This window comes from Calonectris borealis, chromosome 17 (assembly GCF_964195595.1).
Source record: "Calonectris borealis chromosome 17, bCalBor7.hap1.2, whole genome shotgun sequence".
Lineage (NCBI taxonomy): Eukaryota > Metazoa > Chordata > Aves > Procellariiformes > Procellariidae > Calonectris > Calonectris borealis.
The window spans coordinates 15,371,418-15,390,066 of record NC_134328.1 but is presented as its reverse complement, the minus strand read 5'-3'; the positions used below and the strand labels follow the sequence as shown (position 1 = coordinate 15,390,066).

Below are 18,649 nucleotides of genomic sequence, written 5' to 3'. Positions count from 1 at the left end.
GAGAAATATTGTCCATTAGACACCAGCATTCTTTATTGGCTTTGTTTGAGTGCAACCAAAATTCAGCACAGATGGTGGAGAAAGCACAGTTTCAGCTTTGAACAGCTGAAACATTTCACTAGTAGTTTCAGGAAGAATTCTTCTAGATGGTAGTATGAAGTCAGAAGGTACTCTTTGAATTATTTTGAGGTCTGCATGTTTTTAACACTGTACATCTCAAACTGACCAAGCCTTGACACCACATTTACTAAGAAAACTTATCAAAAACACTGCGAGGTACTCTAAAGAGACTAAGCATCAAACTATGCACTTAACGGCATGCCTCTCGACTGTAATACACACTGGTAAAGATCAATTAAATAAATACAAGTGTGATGACAGAGTAGCTCCATAACTACCACCCTATGTTATGATGAACACAGGTAATTAAGTATCTTTTAATAGAAGTAAAATAAAGTTTCAGGTAAGCCTATAATATTTAGTATGAATGACTGCCATAAATTAAAAAAAAAAATCAGTCTGAGAAGAAAGAAAATAAGACAAGCTACCAAGGATCATATTCCACACTTAGTTACCTCCTCTAGTTTTCATTAGCAGAGCCATTCATCCTTCATACTCTGACAACCCTTCCTCCTGGTCTGCTTGTGCGAGACCTACGTACTGCAAGGTCATGCGATGACCCTGTTTTGTTAGGGTAGGGACTCCCAGTCCTTTGCATCTCCAACGTGCTGTAAGAGTAAGGAGCAGCTGAAGGTTTTGCTCCAGTGGGTTCCCTTATCGCCAGGTTAGGAGTGCCCTCTATTGGGGATAGACATCACTTGAGCTACTGCCAAAAAACAACGTGTACCTGTTTCTGAAGGGACATCTTCCCGTAGAAAAAACAGCTCCACCCTTCCAGATGTGGAAAAGCCACAATTTTCAAAGTGTTAAATAAAAGAAGCCCCAGAAATAGCTGGTATATTTACAGCTTGTAGTCCTGCTGATGCTCAGGCTAGGTTTCAGCCACACTGAGCTGGTTTTGTTTTCCCCTTCTCGGATTAGCACATCTACTTAAACTGTAAGCTTTTGCTGTTATTTAGAGGCAAAATAAAGCCAATGATAGCTTGAACCCAGACACAACACCTAATTTGGCATGGTGGTGCAATTCTGTTCCCTATGAAAGCTGCTGTCTGGCAAAGACCCACCAATTCCTCCAAGAGTTGGAGAGTTTAAACTGCTCAACTAATAATTTCTTTCATCTTTGCCAAGAGCTGCATTAATATTACCTTCTTCTGAAGGGAAGGATGAAGAGATCTGCCCTCCCACGTGGCCCAGGGATAACCGACACCTTGAAGTTACTCAGAGACAAGCCTAAAACCCTGTTCAGCATCCAGGGCTGGAACCAAACAGAAGCAACTTCAGAGCCAGTGCTCCAGTCTCCGCAGATGTGTTTAATGTACCAAAACTTTGCATCAAGTTCAGATGCAGAAATATTCTCCACTTATACAGCTTCATGTATCGGGTCCTTATCCTCCTGCATCCTTACCCCTTCTTTTGCAGTTAAGAGAGTCTGGAGGCCCCACATGCTGTCTTGTGAATTCCAGAGGAAGCTAACGGATGGTAAGAACAGTTGCTTCTCTCATTCATGCCCACGTAGTACTGAAGCAGAGAAATTCAAGTGATCTACAAACTGATGCCGTGCTAACATCTTACAATACCACCACACCCCCTCCCCCAGTAGGGCATTATACTAGAATCAGATACTCAGACCTCTGTAAGATAAACAAAAGAAAAACTTTTTATTCCATGAAAAAGAACAGTTAATTTAAAAAAAAAAACATATTTCCTTTCCCCTGCAGTTAACAAGCTATAGTATTGACAAAACTTTCTCTTTTTGGCTACGTGATAGAATGTTCCATTTAAAATAAGAATCATCAGTTTAGTCAGCAAACAGAAGTCCTGTAAGTTTCCATAGTTATCTTCTAGTAGAATAGTACCCAACAGTCAGGGGAGAGGGTCTGCAAGAAGCTTCCATGAGATCATCTAGTGACCCTGACCATCAAACAGCCTTTCACCTTCTGTCTAGGGAGGTCAGCTGAGAGTAAAGTAGTTGGAGAGTCTACAACAGGCCAGGCTTTTCACTTAGTTATGTGGATTTGAGTATTACTGAAACATTCCGTCAATTGTTGAAAATTCAACAAGTGGAGGGAAAAAAAAAAAGACAGCAAAGAGCTCAGAAGAAAAAGCTAGATTCTCCCTCCCCCCACAATACATTGCTGCTGAGTATTCTAGTCTCAACGGAATGCATTTTGTATAAAAATACTCCCATTTTGACTCAGACTTACTGATGGAAGCCATCAACGCTAGCAGAATAATCTCTAAATAACAGCTAAATGAGAGAAAAAAACCAGAGACAGACTACTGAAAACAGCCCTTGATTTCAACATAGAGCAGGGATTCATTTGAGAATGCAAGAATTTGGAGAAGGAGAATCTCTGTCAACAAAAGCCTCTTTTTGGAGGACAAAAGAAACCAGCAGAGTTTTTCTGGAGCAGTCCCACAGCAAGATCAGCAAGAGTACAGCAAACCAGCAACTCTTACTAGAAACACTGTGCATAGGAGGCACATTTAGTAAGTTTTTACACTTATGCCAAGCTACCCTGCAAATAAGATTACTCCAGCATCAATTGAACTATTTACTTATTTTCTTCCTCTGCTGTGTTATTAATGAGTTGTATAGACTTATCTTTCCCCTTAGGCACATCATGGTTCAGGACATGAAAGTCCTCACACTTCCCCGGATGACCGCTCTGCAGATAGGACACAATCTCAAATTGAGGGCACATTCTCCACAAGCTACCAGGTGGCCACAAGGAACAAACACAACAGACACATCTCTGTCCATGCACACTTTGCACATCCTTTCCTCTTGGAGGCGTCGGAGCTGTTCTTCTGTGCTCATCTGAGACTCATCTTTACCAAAAAAGAAAAAAAAAAAGCCCAAACTGTTAGTATTATAACAGCTCCAGAGTGCCAGTCCTGTCATCTTAGGAAGTCATACTGCAACTTGCTCATCATTTTGTTCAGAGACTGACTGTGAAGATGGCAAATTTTATTTAAGCTGAAAAACTACAGCTATTATAAACTCTGGCTTATCTACACAAGATTCAGCATATCTACACATGCTGGACTAAGCAGGGACAGAGATCAACATCTTTTTACTGTAATGTGTAAATTATCCCGATAAACCGAATTTTTTTGTATAACAGTCTGCTTCACAGTGGAACTCTAATTCCTGAAAAAGGGTCTCTATGTTCCGTTACCATTCAAGCTAGCACACGTTGCCCTTCAGGATGAAAAAAATGAAGGAATACGACCACTGATACCATTACTATAAAAAACACCCCAATTATGCCTAGGCTCAGTTTCACCACCACTATCAGCCCAGTGCACCTGATTCCTTTTGTTGCACAGATTGCATTTCTTCTCTTGAACTTGATGTTTCAGTCTCTCTCTGAACAGCATCTGTATAACCAGGAAAGAAGATGGCATTAAATGCTACCCCTTTCCTCCCTCTTCAGACAGTGCTGTTTAAAAAGATGAAATTTCCTGGATTTCAGTAACCTTAGGTCAAACACCTCTTTACTCCGCTGTTAACTTCACACACTCAGCCTGGTGAAGCTGATGTTCTCTGTGGTGCTTTAGTCACCATGTATGTTAACCTCCCTACCAAGACACATCCACATCACATCGTCTCCTCAGCAAAGCTGGTTTATCTGTTGGACATCAGGAGCCATCAGCTGCTCGTTCCTGCTCCTGTGCTACTTTTTAATCACACTTTCATTTGTTGGGTTTTTTTTGCCTTAGCTAAAGAGATGGCAGACCACAATATGGAGGCAGCAGCTTTGGAAAGCAGGCTTGCTACCGGAGAAAGCCTGTGTGGAACTGCATCTTCAAATAAACTTCACTCGGCAAACAGACTCCATAAAACAAGTAACACAAGACAGACGTAGATAAGTTAAGGAGAATATATATTATCCAAACAAACGAGAAGTATGGCTATTTCTGATCAAGTCATTGATTCAATTTTAAATAGGCTTGGAGTACTCATCCATCCTAAAAGTCTTGCTTTCAGACAACTGCCTCTGTATCAGATGTGAATTTGTGCACAAGCCTCCGCATTGTGCAGCTGTCTGCTACTGCAGGTCTAAGGGCAGCAGAAAATATCGAGGACGTCTACACCATAGCCTATTGGAGGCAGATATAGTTACTGATACCTCAGTAATCACAACTCCTTCAGGTTTCTTTAAAGCAGATCCTCATTCTTGAGCCTCTCAAAGAAAGGCTGGCTTGGGTACATTACTACTCTTAATTCCAGCCTAGGAAGAGAGAAGGCAGACCCGCAAGACACTCACAATAGTGCTCAAGATGAAGTGAATAAGAGGTTAAACATCCACCAAGAATGTGGGTGTGCGAGTCAGGCATACCTCTGCTTTCCTCTGCACTGCTGCTCTCTTCCCAGTCTGGCTGAAGCAGATCAGAAATCAGTTCAGACTCAGAAAGGTAGGAAGTCCCAGTCAGCACGTATTTATTCTCTACCAGGTTAGCCACCCAGATGGGGTCAAAGCCCATCTGCAGGACATTCTGCACTATGGTAAACTGATCCAGAGAAGGAAGAACCTGCAATTCCCAATTCCTCAGAGGATCTGTAAAGCAGTGAGCAGATACTTGACTAAAAAAGTGGAACTTTGGGCAAGAAGTATGCCATATAAAGTGGTATTAATATATTCTAGAACATTCCTCAAGCTATCTATATAGCTAGATCAAGATCCAGATTTACAGTTTTTACTTCCAATCATAATTCACAAGAAAGTCATGAAAAGCAATGTCATAAAGCTAAGAGACTAATTTTGGATGGTTTATTCTACTGTATCAGTGAACAGTCTCCCATGTTTGGCCCCAGTCCAGAATCCTTATCTTTGTTTTCACATCCCAGAACAGAAGTCTCAAAACTGCTTTCATGAAGATCAAGTGGAACATTCCAATTGAAGTCTCTCCTACCTCATAATCTAACTCAACCATTCATCAGTAAAGCCAGAAGTGGGAAATTCAACTGGCAGCCTGTTCAAAGGCTTAAGTCTTTCTTAAGCTTATCCTATCAGACAGGCTTTTCAAGAGAATGAGAAAAATCAGTTTTCCACAGTTATGGGAGCCAAATTTCACCTACTTAAGTTTCCAGGAGCAACTGATGAATGGGAATAAATCCCCAGGATCAACACTTTCATGAACAACTGGACCCTCTAGCTGTTCTCTGGTCTCCTATGTTTAAAATGCTGTAGTCCAAAAGACTCTACAGACAGACAACAACATCAAGAGCATGGACAAGTCAAAGGAAGGTTAGGCGAGCACCCAAAAGTCACATGATTATCCAGACTAGCTAAATGTCTCTGGTCTTAGACCTAGAGGTCTCAACAAGAGCAAGCAATTTTGCCTCTTGTGCTGGACACCATTTCCTATAAATAGAGTGAAACAGCTTCTAGAATATCAAAACATCTCTCAAACACTGTATCTACAGAGTGCACAGTAGCTGGGGTGGGATAGAAGTAAGAGTACACCACTTTCAACAGAAGACAAAACACCATGTAATTAGAGCACTGACCTTGGGAAGCAGAGGAATCTTCTTCAGTCTGATCCCAGGAATCTCTCTGAAAATGTCACAAGAGAGTCACACAAGAGAAGCATGTGTTCAAAACTCCCCCTATCTACCAAACCCCCATCCACTAAACACAAAATATTCATGACTCACTGGAGATAGCAGGGTGCTAGAAAAGGACTCCTGAACACTGCTAACAAAATCTCTCCCCCTTGACCGCAATAAAAATTCACACCTATAAGCAGAAAGGTTTAAATACATTAGTACAGGATATCTCAAGTGAAAGTATACTTTGAATTTTACAAGCAAAGGGTGCTATCAGATTATAAGCAAACTGCTATATTCATTAAAGAAGAGGGAGTATAATGGTCTTTCTTCCCCCTCCTTGCACAAAGGGCAACAATAAGAGGTTTATGACACCCCCCCTTAATTCAGTCTTCATGTTTGACCCAAGATGAGCTCTGTTGCAATGTCCTTTGGAACAGATCACAGAAAATGTGATAATAGACCAGTTCACAGAAAAACACAAGAACTGCTACAGAAAAACAGGGTTTACAATACCTTTCTTTTTGTAGCTCAGAGTAGTAGAAACCAAAGCTGTTCTTTGACATCAAAGAAACTGATTTTAATTGAACTTTCAGATGGTGAACTCTAGGTCAAATTAGAAAATCCCAGGTATGAACTGTGCCATTCTACCTGAGCTTGAACATTTGATTTTGCTTTGAAAGTGAGAGGGTCTAAATATTTAGGCTTTGTCACTTTTACTTGTACAGTTTTTTTAAAAAAAAACTAGCTACAGCTTAGACAACCATCCAGTAGGTTTCATCACTAACACAGAACACTTCAGTGATAAATCAGCGTTTGGAACAGAAGATGTGGCAATGCCTGAGAAGAAGCCTAAAGGGACTGAAGCCAACCATCCTGGAGTCAGCAAACTATTGTAAGGGATAACATATACATACAGACACCAGACACACATCAACTACTTTTTGGGGAGGGTGGAAAGGGAGAAACAGGAGAGGAGAGGCAGTTGAAGATATGATGATTAAGTTTTCAGGCCAATCTTTGGTTCTCCCACATGTGAGGGGAGAATGGGAAGAAGGCACTTTTGGAAGACAGTACAAAGTGGCAGACCTAGAAACAAGTTTTCTATCTTGACCCACTACTGGGATCTGAAGATGGTCCCTTGCTGTGCAACTTTGATCTTGAGGATTCAGAACCTCTCTTGAGATTTCAGGGATTTCCAGAAGGTTACAGACTATTGCAATGGTTTATGCAGTTAAACATGATTGAACATACCTGACTAGCTTTTCACCTGCTCTAGCCAGGTAGAAAAATCTAGAACCAGAGCCTGGAAGCAGTGCTTATTACCAGTACACCTCTGACTCATTTGTCTCTCAACCGGGGGTACTTGTATCTTATGAAAGAAGAAATCACATGTGGAATGCTCAGCGTATCTTTTGGTCTTGCTATGAGAGACATTTGTTAACCAAGACTGACTTACCCCGGATACCATTTGGCATGTTCCCTCCAAGGATCATCTCCAAACGACCAATTCCTCACACCTCCATCACAGTAAAAACACCTCACTACATCACCTTGTCCTGAAAAAGACGTCAAGAGATTATTTGACATCTGAGACACTGTATGCTCTACTAGCCCCGGATGAGAACCTGGGGAGAGATTCAGCACAAAACACAAGCTACCAGACAGAAGAGATAAGCACATGACAATTTACCAACACTGTGCAAGTTGTATAGGGGCAGGAAATCCGATGAGAGTTTGAACTCCCAGAGCTGCGGCTGGTTGAGATGATTCCAGAACTGGGTCACAAGCTAACAGGCAGCATGCATGTGAGCACCATAGCTCCCATGTATGCACATACCTATCCAATTCCCTCTTGCCTCTATTTAGAGCAGAGCTGTAATTAATTATATGTATAAACATACTTTGTTTCCTAACCACAATCTGCCATAACCGGCAGCAGGCACAGTCAGACGATGTACACAGCTTCCATCTCATAGGTATAAGAATTTGCCACAACATGGTCCCAGGCTACCCATCCTTCTTCTGTGCTTCTCTTCACAGAAATCACAGGGGGGGGGGGGGAAATATCAAAGCCACAGTTAAGAACAATGGCCTACAAATGCCTTGCCCTAAGGGCAATGAAACAATGTCAGTAAACGCTGCCAGAGAGTTTGGGTCAGAGACACAATCTTCCAGACGCTCTCGTGTTGGAGCACTGTTTGGCTTAATTCGAGCGCTCAGTTCCAGAGTTCTCCTGCTCAAGTGACCGCAGGGGAGTGCCACGTCAGACTGCTGCTGCCTAATGAGTCCCCAAAGTAAGCCCCTGTGCTGGGTTCTCAAACAGCTGCTCTGCAAGTGATAAATCAAGTCCAACACAAAACACACAGGTTTTGTGCTGCAGACACTGCTTTACAGTTTATTCTGCGTTCCTGGCCATGCTGGTCTTTTGTGTGCCTTAAAAATTAATAAAAAGACAAAAGCAGCAGATAAGCGAATATGCCTATAATGCTCTTCCATTTAGGCATGCATGCTGTTTAGCCCCTGCTACTGTGCTCCACGTAGACATCTACAGATTCTTAGTATTAACTGGATTTATAGCAAGATCCAGGTTATGCAGTTTGAGTGAAAACCTTGCAGAAGGGAAGAGACGTACTAGCAAACTAACCAGTCACTTCCTCTAACTCAAGCTAAAAGAACAGAAGGTCAGTTATTTAGACAGACTTTCCTATATGCACGTCATTCACTGTGTTGCATCTCAGATTTTTCCAGCTATCACAACATTTAAGGCTGTTTTTTCCCCATTCCCATCTTTACCAACAAATAGTACTTAAATAAGTGGAGAAAGGGGCAATTCAGTTTTACTTCAACAATGAAAGCATGAGGCACTCAGGATGCACAGGTTTGTTTCTGCTAAGGGAGCTTTAGTTTGTGGACCCTACCTGTCACTTCCTTCCACGTCTCTATTTGATGTGCAAATACAAAATGAACAGATTCCTTCATATGGAAGAAGTCACACTTGTAACACACAGAAATATCACTACATTATTAGCTTTCAAAAAACAGAAGGATCCCCCCAATATTTAATTACAGTCAAGCATTAACATACTGTAAATATTTCCTCTGACTGGTCCATGCAGGGAGGAGTACTTATTCAAACCTATTACCTAACCAGCAAAGCCTTCTCAAGGGGAAACAATGATGTTATACAGATACTCACATGCATATGATAACAACAAATATTTTCCTCAAAACAGAAGTATCTTTTTTATTTCTGTATTACAAGTCCAGGGTCCTTCCAGCAACAAGCCACAGTGACAGCCAAATGGGCTGACGACCTACAGGTTTCACGCAGATTTGGTTTTTTGAGAAGAGAAGGAGTGCAAGACAGAGCTTATACAAAACATGACATGCCAAGTAAGTGCCTCAAGTCCTTTTAGAAGTGCAAGTAATAAATAGGCTCAATGGATCTTAAAGCACAGACTTTCCTGCCAGTAAAACATCTGTTTAAAACATGTCACTTTTTCCACTCCTGCTGGTAAGGGAATTGACTTAGGAGTGGACCCCTCAGTAGTACTCGAACAGGAGGTAACATAGAAGTGAATTCTGCACAAGCAGCAAGTGAAACAGCACAGGCTGAAGGAAGGATGTGGTTTCTAACTACACCTCACATACTTGCAAGTGTTTGTGCACGCAATAAAACAAAGTGACACCTTCAAAAGTTAACTTGAATAAGAGTTAAAAACATTTCCCCGGAGTACCTACCTGTGTAAAAGAATCCTGCTCTAGCCAGTTGCTCAGGATGCATGTCAGTATATTGCGGCCAGTTCCGAAATGTAGATAGTCTCACCTCCTCTGTTACCATCTCTGGGTATTCTGGTTCGTTGGGCAGGACCGTCTCCTCACTGTCTATCCCCTGCAAAAGACTAAGGAACTGCCCATCCACAGTGTCAAAGATCTCCTGAAGAGGAAGCATCTCTTGGTTCCCAACATCCTCACCGCAAATGAATTTACAGGAAGGGAAGAACTTCAGGTGCTCTGCTATCGGGCAATCACCAGGTCCCCAATCCTTCAGGACACCACCACAGCAGAAACACTGTACTTCATCTCTTGGACCCACAAAGAAAAAGCCAGCCTTGACCAAATCTCGGGCAGACACAGGTGAGGTGCCTGGCCATTGCCAAAAAGTCCTCAGTCTTCTTGCTTCATTCCTCATGCTGGATTCAAACAACTGGCAGCGAGCAGCCCTGAGCTCAATCTCCTCTGCTGGTGTCACGTCCCCCATGTTCTCGTTCTGAAAGGGAGGATGAGATAACGCAGAGCTGTCAGCTGGATTCCCAATGTCAGGCAGCACTCGCCTGCATTATTTGTTCCTCATCCCCATGCATATTCCAGAAAGCTCCTGGTCTTGACAAAGCTGAGCTTGTTTTGGAATTGCAGCCTAATCAGAGATCTGGTGCTTCTGTACTTTGCTGTTGAACTTTTGCTGAGTCCTCACTAGTGTCTGAAGGGAAGAGAATAGCACTTTCTGAGCCCCTCTGCCAATTTACAGGAGAGGTGCTTGTGGGAACAGATAGTGGAATGGGAGGGCAAAACCCGTGCTGCCTCCCTTGCTGAACCAATCCAGCTTTCAGCATCTGATCTGTGTGAGAAATCCCCAGCCATTTTACTCAGCCTTCAAATTAACATTAAAAAGACCCTGCTTTTTTTTTCTTAAAAACAGATTTTAAAAGGCATGCCATAACAAAGCAGGCAACAGCCACGCCCAAACAAATAGTGTCTCATAATGTTCATTTTACAGCCAAACACCACACAGAATATCATTAGATTTTTCATAACCTTATTATGCTAATTAGTGAATATATAGAAATATCTCTCAAAGAGAACTTCTCCAGGACACAGTCTAAATTAATTAGGTCTGGTTTCTATAAGGAGGCGTCCTTAAATCAAAGATAAGACATTTTCTGCCTGTGGTAGTTCTGTGCAAGAGGAAGAGTGAAATTAAAAAAGTTACTGAGTGCCCAATTATCCAAGTCCTCATCCTACTTAAGGTAATAGCCCTTCCCTCTGCGAGTGAGCTAAACTGCAACTCAGCTACTGCTTCTAATACTTTCTACATGGCTGGCAAATACACTTTCAAAAGGTCATACAATTACACAACTGAGAATCAGGATCAATTTAACTTATCACTCTCAAAGAATTCTTTTGGAGTGAAGTCACTACACATGTGACTAAGTGGTAGGTCCAATCAGATCTTTTTTTTCTTTTCCCCCCAGTAAGTGCCCTAAAAATCCCTTCACCACCTAACTCAATAGCTCAACTCATTCCACAGAAGTGCCGACTATCTACTGGTTATCAGAGCTAAGCATTATAAGCACACAGACCCAAAACATCACATGGGCAAATATTAAATTAGGGGGAAAAAAAAAAGATACACACCACCACCCCCCCAAAAAAAAAAGATATGGTGTTTCAAATGTGGTACAAACGTTATTAAGATAATAGATAACTACGGCAGTGCACTTTTGAATAGGCACACTGTAAAAAACAATAAAGTGGAGACCACCTGTATAGCAGCTACTCTGCAGTAAACACAGTCACAGAGACTGTTAAGAGGCACTGAGGCCACTAGCACCTCTGAAGTACTGTTCCTCTTAGTTAAGTGCTGCAGTACATTTAGGGGAAAAAAAACTTACAGGGCATTTTAGTTGCAAGACCTGTAGCCAGAGTTAACAAATTCATCCTTTATAGATATTACAGATACAGTGAGATTTTTGAAAGCAAAAGCAAGCTTTCTCAACCACATGCCTCTCACAGCAAAAGGTAGCAAGGAAGAGAAAGTTCAAAGCAAATAGAACTTTCTTCTATAAATCATAATCACAGACACCAGAGTTGTAGGAAAAGAAGTCTCTAAAGGTTTGTTATAGAAACTATGCTTTATTTAATACAATAAAGTAGCTGCTCAAGAACTATGTCGCTGGTATAAGGAAAAATCCACACAGAAAGGAAAAAACCCATTAGCCACTGATACACAGCAGAATTTGCAAGCTAAGCAAACTTACAAGCATGCAATTTGTTAGCCTGCACAGCAGATTTTACTCTCAGAACACAGAGAAGCAACAGAGAGACTTGTTGATCAGGCACAGCTCCGCTATATCAGCATAGCTCTCATTTTGGGCACTAACAAAACAAAAGCTATTATTCTTAAACTATGACAAACGCTATTTTCCACCTAGAAGGTAACCAAGTTATTTTTGCCTACTTCCACTTAGGAGTACACATCAGAGCAAGCTTCACAGCAAAACACAAAGAAAGAAAGCTTTTGGGTGGAAAAGCTAATTTAACAGCTGAATCAAGTTTTTTTAAAATAAGAGATGCAACATAGGAGAACAAATATATTTATCTTTTGTTTATGAAGAAACCCATTATGGTTTACTTGTATTAAAGACATTTATATGCTCTGCAAAAGATCCATTAACTTTGCTAACAAGGTCTCCAGACCAAATTGGTATTTTAAATAGTTGCAACACCACTAAAAGTCAATATTCTCCCACAATCCACTACTTACACCTACATAGTAATACACTTCCAAAGCAATATTACAGCTAATATCAACAATTCCCTACAATTAGCACAATAAAAAGTAAAGGGGGGGGGGGGGGTGAATTTACCTCCAATATACTAAAAAAAAAAAAACCCCAAAACACTTCCAAGAACTAAAACTCTCCCAACCCCACAAGCTTCAAGCTATCCTCTTCTCTTCTAGGCAATGCAGAGGTCTTTCTTGGAGAAGCAGAAATCCTTCCAAGGTGTAAGTGGTCCCACCTGACACAGAGGCCATTTCTAATGCTTCGTTTCCCCCAATTGGTTGGTTTTGTGCTGAAATTCTCTACTGGCTAAACAGTCCAAATTTCATCTTCATAAGTGGGAGTCACCAGGGAAAGATACAAAGAAATGAACGTAATCATATTCTAAAAAACCACTGTCCTGATGTAAGTTATGACATATGTTGAATACGCTGTAGTGTGTCATACATGGGCACAACAGCAGTTCCCTATCAGGAGGGTGATAGCCCTCTTAGCCCTTGCAATCGTGCTGTGACTCTATATTAAACGTATTTCTGTGCTCTCACACATGTGTTTTGCACCTTACAATTTTTAAGAAAATGTACTATAAAATTAACAGATAAATAGCAACAAGAATTTACTCAAGACAGCTTGAATAGATTGCATTGCCTTTACTTTGGGAATAAACACTCTTTTGTTACCATTGCATCTTCACAATTTGAAATCTTTCTATTCCTTTGCCTTTCTGTGGTCACAATTCAGAATGAAGGATTTTAAAGCTAGTTTTGAAAGGTGCAATTACTTGAAAATATGTTTTCCTCTACCACTTTTCTGCCTGAGAAAAAGCATGCAGGTTATTCTAAACTATGTGCTTGACAAAATGTAAGTTCTCCATGTTAACATAAGAACATAAGTGTTTTATATTTGTAAAAAATTATAAATTAGGATTTTTCTTTTAAGAAAAAAGATCCGGAGTCCTTTTCTTACAGGCAAGCCTATACAAACATTTTAATTAAAAAGAACAGTGTTGAAACTTTTTTTTTAATTAAATACACATTAGTGAAAATCCCTGAGCAGTAGAGGGCACTGCTTATATACAAAATTTACAGAATCTTGTATCAAGCGAATGTGGGGAGGTTTTTTGTCGGTAATGAATTTATATGCATTGCAATATATATTGCACATTATCTTTTGCTCCACAGATCCTGTTCTTTATTAGTCTATATTGATTTTTGAAGAATGTATCCTAAAAATATAAGATACAGTGATAACAAAATCCCTCTTACAGAGGCTGTTTGGAGAGTCTGCTGATGGGTTGTAGCGAATCACCTGTTAATAGAGAAGAATGACCAATAGTTCTGATCTTGTGAATCATTTTACAAGCAATGACCTCCTCTTGTACTGATTATAACCACTTTGCTTCTCAAATGCGATCTCGGGAGGTGTTGGGAACATGGTAGGCTCCTTGATTTGCCGTCCTCACAGCCACTCCTTGGCCTCACCAGCAGTCTGCAAGCAGCTCTCAGGGATGCTTTCATGCAATGCTTAAAAAATCTGCCGATGGCACAGGGTGGCCCTGATGCACCATAGTGTTGTAGTAAAGGTGTACCGGACTGTACAATCCCACTTGTTCCAGGGGAGTCCCCAGGGTGACTGTTAAAGAGGGAAAAGCTGTATAGAAGCTCACAGGAGCTGAAAGGCAGCTTCTAAGTTAATTTACAAAATTTGACTGATTCTGGCAGTGATTATTAGGGTTTTTTTGTTTACATAACATTCTTTCATCATGCAAGCTTCAAGACAGGTTTAAGGTTGGTTTTCTGTGGGGATACACTCATGTGATTTTGGGGGGAACATTTCACCAACAAAGGAAAGCTCAGAAGGACTAGTGAGATGACTGTAGCAGAAGATGAAGTGACACCAAGTCTGGTGCTGAGAGCAATTAAAAATAAGTCACCATGGATAAATGATGGGGTTTTATTTTAGCACACTAAAATTTTGAAAGCAAGTAACATATTCAGAAATGTATGCAACTAATATTGATCTTTTTTAGCAATTCCTATACATTTTTAGTTCCTTTTCAGAGAATTAAGATGCCCTACTGAATTTCTGAATGCTTCTTAAAACGAAGAGTGTGATGAGCTAACAATAAACAAATGTAGGAATCAGTAAGCATCAACCAGGAGTCCAGGATAGATCAGTGACAGCGATCAACAGTATGAGAAACGTAGTAACTTCTACATTGCTGAGCTCATTCCAAGCATAACTGGAAACCAATACTAGACAGTGATTTGAAACACTCTAAGAAGAAAGGAATGTAAAAGTAATTAATCAAAAATATGTTTGCTGATATCAGCCTGATTTGGAAGGAAAGCAATCAATAAATACAAGGTCTGGAGTATAGCCGGAGACAGCACGATAAAGAGCTCAAAAGGGCTGAAGTGACTGGAGCCCCTGGAAAAACTCCAGCGGAGTTCAGGATCTCTAACCTCGAGGTTCTACACAGCTGTAAGGGGATGAAGCTGTTCTGTGTGGTTGGCATTATCAAAGAAGCAAAGAGGCTGGGAACACGAATAGAGATACCATAGCTTGCCACTGCAACTGATGTGTAAGGGGGCTGGATATCAAGGAAATTTACAGCATAATTCCTGTTCCCACTTGCTCAGAACCACTGTTAACCATTCTGTGAAGACAAGGATCCATTTTTCAGAATAAAGAGTTCGGACCTTGTGATATAACTGCTTTCCAGCCTGAAGCAGAGTAGACAAAATCATTAAATTTGTAGCCATAGAAATAGGTGACTGCTTCTGTTTCTCCATTTAGGGCCTTGCTTTTCCTCTTCTGGTTGCTTCTTCCTTGTCTGTTGCCCGTCATCTTCCTTCACGCTGAATGGCCAGCTGGTACTATCCTGCAGCAAAACACCTGCACTCTGCTGCTCTCCGGTGAGTTGCTGGCACTATGTTTCCTGCAACAGTAAAATCTCCAAGGCGTCCATAAAACAAATCCACTGTGGACAGGCAGCATGATCCAACCGTGAATAATGACAGGACACACTGAAAAGTGACTGATCACACCAAAGGCAAACACAAAGTGTTGTCCCTTAGGGCAAAGCTCAGAAGTCTCACTTTGCTTTTTCATCCAGCTCAAGGTTCATTCTTTTACCATAATGAGTACTGCTGTACATCTAAAGGGGTCTTCTCTGGCTATCAACGTTTCCCTCCCTGCACTTTCCTCACTGGATTTTCAATAATAATGAAGAACAAATTTAACACATTAATAAATCATTTATTCCTCCAAACATTAACAATCATGAATTCAAGAAGCCTGAAAAATGTTGCTATAAAGTAAATACACATACTATAAATATATACTGCCAGAACTAATGCACAGGTGAGTAACAGAGATGTGTTTTGTGAAGTGATTTCCAACCTTTCAGTCTCCTCCCCTAATTCTTTCTTCTGGCCTCCACTACCATAGCATTTGCTTGCCTCAAAACTTTATGTATTGTAATAGTTACGAATAGCTAAATGTGGTTTGCAACATGATTCATGAAAGTGCTTAAAATCAAATACTATTAATATACCAGCCCAGAGGAACAGAACACGGTACATATCAAGAGACAAATCTGCAAAGCACAGCAGATACTCAAAAAATCAATAGAGGAACTGACCTTAAAATCCTACTGTGATTTGAAAGAAAAGCGAATTAACATGCTAGTTCCTTGTAATGAGGAAAATTAAAGTGTTTCTGCCACAAGCATTACTATGTATTATTTTGTTTCATAATTTCATGATTTCAGTGTCCAGCCTATCATAAAAAATATTTCTGCTAGAGAAGATAGAGTGGGTTGAAAACCATTCAATGCTTTTTCAAAAGGTAACTGGTTGTAGAAAACAGTTTCTTTTTTATTTTTCTAAATGGCTTTTGGAGCTGAAAAATTTGAGAGTTTCTCTTTCGAGGGTCTTTTTTTCTCTTTGGCTTTTTCTACCCCTTCTTGCCTTTGCCAATGACCACAAAACATCATGGGGAAAAAAAAGAAAGAAAGGACAAAACCAAAACCCACCCATTATTTGGTTTTTTGTTTCCCACAGCATTCTGAATACTTAAAAAAAACTATAAAAATTCAGTGTTGCCCCAAATTGAATGAACTATTTTCAGTTTTCAGCAGATCAATGTGATATCCAAAGAGCAAGCACAGTGCTTAGAGGGCTGAGCAGCAGCACAGGGATTAGGAATATAACTTCGTTTCAGGAGAGAACTGGATGGCCAAGTACAATTCCTACAGTGAGCATGGAAAACGTGATTTAAGTTCCCTTTCTTTCTCCCTTTCTGAGCAGGATCTGGCTAGTTTCACCAAAGATCAGTTGTGCCTCTCCCTCTCACTGACTCTGATAATTTCCTGATTCCTTCTGATTCTGACATGGAGGAGCCTCACACTTGTGCTCTATTCCCTCTACCTACTCAAAGCCTGGCAGGAGGTACAGGAACAGAGGACATGTAGCCTCACGTAAACTGGGTGGCATTGCTACTCCAAATTGTTCACAAATAAAACCAACAGCTCTTCAGAAGAGATTGCTGTCAGCTTGTGGCTAATGTACGTTCCACCATTCAGCCATTAATTACCTTTAAAGAAGGATTTGTTAGGCATTGTTATAACTCTAATGGAGCTCATCCTACTTTTTAATTGGTGGAAAATCAGCCATCAAGGAACGTCGAACATCTGATTTTCCAATTAAATTCTGCTACAGTTTGGAACATTTTTTTCATTGTAGAGAGATGTGCCTAGCTGCCTAAATATTGCTTGGATGACAGGCAGAAAGATCTATTCTTGAGCTATTCACGCTAGCAATCATCTGTCTTTCTCCATGCAAATTGACTCAAAATAGATTTATTTTTTCCCTGTATCAATAATCAATAGCAAGATTGAAAGATGAGGAAGAAAGACAACAGACCAACCTGAAGGACACTGCAAAAAGCTGAAGTGAAAAATGGGTGACTGTATTCTAATAAGTAAGCAAAGACAGGCTGACCCTACAATTTAATGGAAACTACATGATAGCAGCAAGAAAGAGTTGCCACTGATGGAGATCAAGAGGGAGATATGGGAGAGTCCTTGTGATCAGTCACTGCACAGTTGAGCTCCTTTTAATGAAGTTGTCTTGCAAAGAACAGCATGTGCGATGATGATGTCAGATGATATCTGTTCACAGCCACACTCTTTGCATATGATTTTGCTTCTTATGTTTTCACAATGTATCAGTGACATGAAAAACAGGAGAGAAGAACAGATACTCTTTCTCTGTGTGTCTGCTTTTATTTTCCACCCTAAAATGATGGAAATTAACGTTGGATCCTTGCTTTGGTTACATTCCACGGAGGTGTGGGGTGCAGAAGGAAGATGATTCCAGCATGGCAATGTTCGATTTAACCCCCCTGCTCATAGCAGAGAGGGCTGCATAAAATCCCTGTAAAATCTAAATTAAAAAAAAACCAAACCAACCAAACAAAAAAAAGTATTCTGTAATTTACACATGAACTCTTCTGAGATTTCAGAGAGTGTTAGCAAAGAAAAAGATACCTGTGACTTTTTCTTACACTAGAAGAACATACCACCATATTTCTCTCAACAAAGCCAAAACCAAACAAAAACCCGTGTCACCCCCTAGATTACAGTGTTACACTCCAAGAGTATCCCGAGTTGATATAATTCTGAATATTGCCTCATCTAAATGCTTCAACTGAGACTTCTCATCTTACTGGTTTTATTTCGAAAAGATTGTGCACTTCTCAATGGATAGACAAGATCATTCTTAAAGTCACCAGGAAGAAGCAGTAACTCACATTTTCCTAATACAAAAGAAGAAAAATGTTCACACAAACATGGACTTGGGCACATACATACATATATATATATATACATATGCCTGACATGCTCTGTCTTTGAATCTAACATAAGAGGTATGGCCTAATAGCTTTAGTCCCCTGTACCTTAGGATGCTGAAGCAAATACAGTTCTAACATTCTGCCTACATACACTCATGGCTAGGATGATTCATAGTCACATAGTTTCTATATCAAGACTGGTGAACATACACAATCACATGGACTTCAGAGCAGTGCCCATCACCCAAGTATCCAAGATAAGCCTTTCCCTTTTCCTTCCAGACAGATGTTCCACTCTCTAGCCCCGCTGTTCACTTTTTTTCTCACATTTGTTATTGAAGCACTGCTCTTTAGATAGCCTTTCCAGCTCATCCAGGGACTCTCAAGAGCACAGACTTACTGACTTTGTCCATAGCTATACTGTATGGCAAACAGAATTAAGATAAAACATGCCAACTTTTACTTGCTACCTAAGCCAAACAAAGAACCGAAGCATCTCCAGGTGCTGAAGATTAATGCAATACTCCTTGTTTCTTACCTCTGGATG

At 40.5% G+C, this 18,649-nt stretch overlaps 1 protein-coding gene across 1 annotated transcript; it reads right to left on the bottom strand.

Annotated features, from left to right (window-relative positions):
- Positions 1-1,468: 1,468 nt before the first annotated feature.
- BIRC7 (baculoviral IAP repeat containing 7) lies at positions 1,469-9,941 on the bottom strand. Its single transcript, XM_075166101.1, has 7 exons — positions 9,422-9,941; positions 7,137-7,236; positions 5,786-5,867; positions 5,639-5,684; positions 4,467-4,685; positions 3,433-3,504; positions 1,469-2,952 (listed from the first exon to the last, which is right to left on the bottom strand). The coding sequence occupies exons 1-7, from the start codon at positions 9,939-9,941 to the stop codon at positions 2,750-2,752; spliced, it is 1,242 nt and encodes a 413-aa protein (XP_075022202.1). The 3' UTR covers positions 1,469-2,749.
- Between the last annotated feature and the right edge of the window lie 8,708 nt (positions 9,942-18,649).

Coding starts and splice junctions, on each gene's coding strand:
- BIRC7 (XM_075166101.1), bottom strand. CDS start 9,941: ATGGGGGACGTGACACCAGCAGAGGAGATTGAGCTCAGGGCTGCTCGC. Junction 5,868..7,136: donor CATGCCAAATGGTATCCGGG/GTAAGTCAGTCT, acceptor TTCTGCTTATAG/GTGTGAATTTTTATTGCGGT. Junction 2,953..3,432: donor TGTGCAACAAAAGGAATCAG/GTGCACTGGGCT, acceptor TTTTTGGTAAAG/ATGAGTCTCAGATGAGCACA.